Source organism: Aethalodelphis obliquidens, unplaced genomic scaffold, assembly GCF_003676395.1.
Source record: "Aethalodelphis obliquidens isolate GAN/ISIS:26980383/991018 unplaced genomic scaffold, ASM367639v1 scaffold3, whole genome shotgun sequence".
In the NCBI taxonomy this organism is placed as follows: domain Eukaryota; kingdom Metazoa; phylum Chordata; class Mammalia; order Artiodactyla; family Delphinidae; genus Aethalodelphis; species Aethalodelphis obliquidens.
Genome location: NW_020837947.1, coordinates 7,212,495 through 7,219,112, shown reverse-complemented (window position 1 = coordinate 7,219,112; position 6,618 = coordinate 7,212,495). Strand labels below are relative to the sequence as shown.

Sequence of the window (6,618 nt, the reverse complement as noted above, 5' to 3'; positions counted from 1 at the left end):
ATTAACTCTGGACTTCACCTTAAGGGAAATTTTGTAAATATTTGCAAATTAAAACTGTGAAGCCTCAGATGCTCTCAGAGTAAATGAGGCGGTGATATTTCAACAGTATTTTTACAACTCTGAAATAATCTTTAGAACTGTTCTCTTCTTTCTTTTTTTTCCTTTAGTGTAGGAGTACTCCAGCCCGAGTTTCTGGAAGATCAATACCAGATTCCAGAGGTTAGAAGGTTAGATCAGTGTTCTTTCCCGCCCTGTTGATAGCAGGGTAACTTTAATGTGCGTTTCCAGAGTCTGTTTACACAGTCTCAGAACCCTGAGTCTTGTGTGTGTGTTGAAGATTTCTCTTTCATCGGAGTGCACCCCCGGCCCCCCAGGACTGACAGGTCTCCCAAAGCCTCCACGCCCGCGTGTGAGCTGTGAGCGTTACATCCATCCCTGTTTCTGAGGATGGCATCTACGTTTGGCGACGATCCTCTTGCTAAAGTTCACAAAGCACTTCAAAGTCAGGAGTCGCCGCCTAACCCAGGCCGCGATGCCCTTCCCGGGGCCCTCGGTGCACGCCCCCCGCTGACCACCTGGGAGCACCGGCGCGCACAGCCCACCGCACACTCCCCGCGAGGGGAGCCAGACGGCGGCGGCGGCGAGACCCAGCCCCCGGGGCAGAGCGCCGCTACCCCAACCTGCTAGCTGTCTGCCGCCCGGTCTCCCACGCCTCCACCCCTCCCCTCCCCTCCCCGGCCTTCCCCGCCGGTCCATCCCCGCGCCCGCCGCCGCCTCCTTGGGAAGCTTGTCCCTCGCCACCCGCCGTAGCCCGGCGCTGGCCGGTCGCCGTCTCCAAGATGGCCGCGGCGCGAGCGGCTCCTGCGGCGGGCTAGAGGCGGAGGCGGGGCCGAGTCACTCCTGCACTCCGGGGCTCCGGTCCCCCGCGCCAGGCTGCAGCTTACTGCCCGCCGCGGCCATGCGGGGCTCCGTGCACGGATGAGAGAAGCCGCCGCCGCCGCCGAGCTGGTCCCGCCGCCCGCCTTCGCCGTCACTCCCGCCGCCGCCATGGAGGAGCCGCCGCCGCCGCCGCCGCCGGAACCCGAACCCGAGCCGGAGCGCTGCAGGGCGGCGAGGTGAGTGGGGCTGCCGCGGCGGGCCCGGCGCAGAAAGCGGGTCTCGTCCTGGCCCGAGCTTGGTCGGGGGCACGAGGGGGCGTGGGGGCCTTTGCTTCCCGCCAGGTGGTGCGGGAGCATCCAGGCTGCCGGGCCGGAGGGGCGGGGTGCAGCCCTGGACGGAGGGCACGGCGGCCGGGTCGGCCCAGGGACTCCTGCCGGGGCGCCGCGGGTCCGGCCGAGCGCTCAGCCCGCCGGCCCTCCTTGCAGCATCGCCGCGCGCCGGGAATGCGGCGGGGCGGGAGCGTAGCGGGGCGTCCCTGGTCCTGCCGGGACTGGCACCCCTCCCCCTCCCCCTCCAAGGCTTCCGAACCGGCGCCGCGCTGAAACTACGCCCCTCGTTACTAAGCGAAAATGCTACCTCCCCCTCGCCCCCGCTCAAGTAAAGAGGTAGACGCTCGTGAAGCAGATGCACACTGGCTGTTTCCCCATCGTTCTCCTCCTGCCCTCCGTTTGTCTCCCCCCGAGTGTGCCTGCTGTCTCTCCTGTGAGAAACTGCATTTAGGCTGTGCAAACAGGTTGGTTTCTCTTTCTGAGGGCCCTTTACCGGCCGTGAGTAGTAGCGTTGTGCAGATTGTTGCTCACACGTGCACATCAAGTGAAGGATTGATTTGTCGAAAACTTTGCTCCCACAGGAAGCTTTAATATGGAACTTTGGTACCCAAAGCATTCGTTGCATTCAGTTCCCTAGGGGCTCTATTACTGAATTCTTATGTCATTTTTCTGATCGGGAGATGAAATTCACCATAACTAAGAATTTCCCTCTTATATGCCTCCGTTTGTATGTTCAAATGCCCTCTTACCCCTGTCTTTTGCATCCCAGTGTAAACTTGCAAACTGCTGCCCCCTGTCCCCTGTAAGGAAAATACTTCCACGTCTCCTCTTGCATCTTGCTATCTTGCTCTGTAGTTGCAGGAATAAGGGAGTTAAGTGTCCTCTTTCTTTTTCCTCCTTAAAGAAATTTTAAACAAAGTCTGCAGCTGTAGTTAGAACTGAATACAGGAACCACATTCGTGCTTGTTATGACCCAGTCGGCCCAAACAGATTTGTTTTGTTTTTACAGGCTGTGAAGAAAGTCGTTCTTCATTTTCCTTAACTCTGAGGTACTTCCGAGATACTCTTGTGAACTTTTAGGGAACAGCTTCTGTAAATAATGGTACATGGTGTAATGAGAATTCATTTTGGTCCTTTGGAATACATCTAACATTTTTAGAACTTTTGTCAGAAAGTTTATTATATAAATTTGGTAGTAGATTCATACTTTGAGTATTTTGACTCCTTTAAGTTTTTCTTTAAAAATAATAATAGCGAACACTTACTAATCGTTTAAAATGTGCCATTTCCTTTGCTTCTATTAACCCATTTAATCTTGACCAACAACCTTAATAGGAGCACACTATTACTGTCTCTTTTTAAGATGAGGAAACTGAGGCACAAAGTTAAGTGTTTTGTCCAAGGTTTCACAGTTAGTGCTGAACTCAGGTCTGGCTGCACATTCCCTGCTCTTAACCGCCATGAAGAAGAGAGTTGATTTCATTATACAAACGGGCAGATCAGAAGTTATAATTCTGTATAACTATACTCTGGGAAAAAATGGATGTGAACATTCTTAGGTAAAAGGAACAGAGAGAATTGCAAATGTGCTGTAAAAAATGACTGTTTCTCTAATGATAAAAAGAAACCTTGAGTTTTCAGCCAGATTTCTGTCTTTGTTATAGTAGAAATAGGTCAGGATAATCGGCTTCAACTTTAAGTGAACAGCACTGTACAGAACAAGAAGATCTTAGAAATATTTTTCTTAGCAACATTGCAGTTAATTTTACAATAGCAAATCTGTAAAACATTACTTGACAAAGCTGTTATTTTTTCTTTTATACGCCCTTATTGTCACCACCACCTCTTTAATACACAGAGCTGACCTCTGACCAACTTACTGTAGATCATTAGTAAAAGATGCTTCAGGTGCTCTGCAGTTGTTTATTTGAATTTCTTTTACCTGTGTTTTTAACCATTTTAAAGAAGCTCAACATGCATTTTCAAATAATGCTAGATGCCACATTTAACGCATAGGAGACCAATAACGTGACTTGTGCTACTAGGTTAACTGGTCTGGGACAGACCAGAATAAAGCTCCAGCTGCCATCTTTGTTCATGCACTTCATGTCGGTGTGTCATCGATGAGGAAGGCTGATCTGATGCACAGGTCTTTTGTGGAAAGCAGGCCCGCACACGTTGGCCAGTGCAGCAGTGCGGCAGGTGCCAGCCCAGTACATCTGCTCCGCGTGTGCTGATGTGAGAGTTATGCAATGACCAGGGAACACAGAACAGGTTGAGAAGCGATAGTGCTCTTATGGGTTTACTGCCTGTTGTCAGTGGTGGATACTTCTTGTCCTTGTTTTTGATAAATAATTCATGATAAGGATAGCAGTTGTTATTGTTAGTGATTAAACTTAGAAATAAGCATTCCTCATAATTTCTTTTTTAAGCTTCTGGGTCAGTTGTAGGAGGATCCTGAGATTATAAGGAGAGCTTTTAAAACTAATTTGGAACAATTTACTTTTGTGATTTCTTGAATCTGCATTTAAAAGAAACACAGGTCTTGGCTATTAAGGCTGATACGAGACTGCTCCTATCTCCTGTAAGCTTTCATAAAAATGTTTATGTCAGGGCTTCCCTGGTGGCGCAGTGGTTAAGAATCCGCCTGCCAAATGCAGGGGACACAGGTTCAAGCCCTGGTCCGGGAGGATCCCACATGCCGCGAGCAACTAAACTTGTGCGCCACAACTACTGAGCCTGCGCTCTGGAGCCCGTGAGCCACAACTACTACTGAAGCCTGCATGCCTAGAGCCTGCGCTCCTCAACAAGAGAAGCCCGCGCACCACAACCAAGAGTAGCCCCCGCTCACCGCGACTAGAGAAAGCCCTTGTGCAGCAACAAAAACCCAGTGCCAAAATAATAAATTAAAAAAAAAAAGTTTTAAATAATTTTTTTTAAAAAAATAGCCTCCTTGTTCTCATTTATTGACCCGTGTAAAGTACTTGTTACATGAAATAACCTTTTTTAACCAGTGACTTTATTTACTTTTTATAATATGGTTCTTATAAGTTCATTTGAAAAAATGGGTTTCACTACTAAAAAAGTACTTCAATATTCTGTCCCTCCTGGTGGTTTGATCTCTCCCTCTCCTTGAATGTCCCCTTGGAGCCTGCTTGTTTCAGTCTTGCCATTGGATGTCACTTATTTATTCTCCTTAGCGAAACCCACCTTATGGTGCAGCTGCAGGCTCTCCTGGCAGCATCAGTGATGGGCGTGGCTTGAGACCCTTACTAGGGGAGATACTGTTGGCAGGGGTGGCTTTAGGCAGAGAAGCAGTGACCACACAGCAGTAACAAAGGGCTCCAGTGATAGCAGAAGCTCCTTCATGTTCTGAAATGGGGACAGCTCATCTTTCAAGAAGGGGGACTTTGTGGTTCCCTTTTTTTTTTTTTTTTTTTTTTTTTGCGGTACGCGGGCCTCTCACTGTTGTGGCCTCTCCCGTTGCGGAGCACAGGCTCCGGACGCGCAGGCTCAGGGGCCATGGCTCACGGGCCCAGCCGCTCTGCGGCACGTGGGATCTTCCCGGTCTGGGGCACGAACCCGTGTCCCCTGCATCGGCAGGCGGACTCTCAACCACTGCGCCACCAGGGAAGCCCTTGTGGTTCCCTTTAATTGTCATATTGTTAGAAGTTGCTTCACTTCTTTCACTTGTGTTCTCTTAATGTCTTGTAGATCTTGTTCTGAGCCCTGCTGAAATAAGGGGATATAAGGTCTTGATTGTTTACTGGATACGTTGCCTTAATAACTTCCTGCTACTTAATAATTCCTCATTCTTTAGTGGTTATAATTTTTACTCATAGCATGCTGTTGTTTTAGCCTTCTCATTTGACCAGGTGGTGTGTATTGTTTATAAAGACACTTTGATGCCTCCAGTCAGTAGGCCATTGGAAATAATTTCTTTAAAGAGAAAATGGGGGAAATGTTGGAAAAAGAGTTTGGCCAGTGACTGCGGTGGGTCTTTATAAGCCGGCATTCCCTGGGCAGCATACGGTAAGCGAGGTGCAGGTACTGTGCTTCAGCTCCTACTTGGCTTTGTCTGTACCTGGTGGGTCAGTGTATTCTTTTGCCTGTAGAAAGCCAAAGTATAATTAAGAGATTGATTGGTAAGCATGGCATCAGCTAGGGAAATTAGTTGAATGATCTCAGTGACTAATGTTAACAGACCACGTTGGCTTGCATCCCTAACAGGCGTACCCCCTGCTTCTAGGATGAGAGGCAGGTAACAAGAGTCTTACTCTTAGGTTTTCGTTTCCCTAGACTTCACACGGGCTGTTGTTTTTCTTTTCCCTCTGGTCACTAACTTCCCTCAGTTTGTTAGGTTATAGTGTGTTTGTTTTTAATCTTCAGTCTTACTTTAATTAGATTATGACAAACCTTGCTTTTCCTGCTTTACTTTGAGGTATATTGTATCATTGTCCCTTAAAGACATCTGTTTAAAAAACCCTCAGAGGTAGATTTTTACTAATGGTAAGTCTCAGAGGATCACCTAACTGTCTTCACCCTCCTCATAATCCACTCCTCTGACCCTGCCCCCGACAAAGAGTCCTTTGGCGTAGTTTCTGGAAAAGGTGTGGCAAAGATGTCAGTGGTTGGTGCTTTCATAAAATGCTTTTTGACTCTTGTGAGTATTGTGTTCAAAAAAGATCATGATGGTATGTGGTTTTTCTGGATTTGTCATAAAATTAAATTTATTTTTATTTTTTAAATAAATTTATTTATTTTTGGCTGCGTTGGGTCTTTGTTGCTGCGCGGGCTTTCTCTAGTTGCAGCGAGCGCGGGCTACTCTTCCTTGCGGTGCACGGGCTTCTCATTGCGATGGCTTCTCTTGTGGCAGAGCACGGGCTCTAGGTGCACAGGCTTCAGTAGTTGTGGCATGCAGGCTCAGTAGTTGTGGCTCGTGGGCTCTAGAGTGCAGGCTCAATAGTTGTGGCGCACGGGCTTAGTTGCTCCGTGGCATGTGGGATCTTTCTAGACCAGGGATCGAACCCGTGTCCCCTGCATTGGCAGGTGGATTCTCAACCACTGTGCCACCAGGGAAGTCCATAAAATTAAATTTAAAAAATTTAGACCTACATGAGAATTCTGTGCAGCTATTAAAAACCATGTTTTTAAGGAATATTCAGTGACATGGGCAAATGGTCATGATATAATTCCTTCTAGATAAGGCTTCATACAAGTGGAACCTGAGTATCTACTTTTAAAGAGATTCTCAGGTACTTCAGATTTATACATACCCACCACTGTGTTCAATGAGAAAAGCAGATTATACAACAGCATGTGCAGAAGATGGTAGCCAATACTTGAGGTGGCTGCTCAGCTCGTACAGATCTCTCCACCAGCTGTGACTGTCCTGCCCCCTCACCCAACC

At 48.2% G+C, this 6,618-nt stretch overlaps 1 protein-coding gene across 8 annotated transcripts in view; it reads left to right on the top strand.

Annotated features, from left to right (window-relative positions):
• The first annotated feature begins 442 nt into the window (after positions 1–442).
• MAP3K4 (mitogen-activated protein kinase kinase kinase 4) overlaps positions 443–6,618 on the top strand; it is a 112,802-nt gene continuing 106,626 nt past the window's right edge. For 2 of the 8 annotated variants that reach the window (XM_027081663.1, XM_027081682.1), the window contains exon 1: positions 451–1,115. In XM_027081663.1, the coding sequence (XP_026937464.1) occupies positions 979–1,115 (137 nt within the window). In that variant the 5' untranslated portion in view covers positions 451–978. Of the gene's footprint in view, positions 1,116–6,618 lie in introns of all 8 variants that reach the window. The other 6 variants (XM_027081732.1, XR_003427754.1, XM_027081718.1 and 3 more) reach the window with 6 other exon arrangements.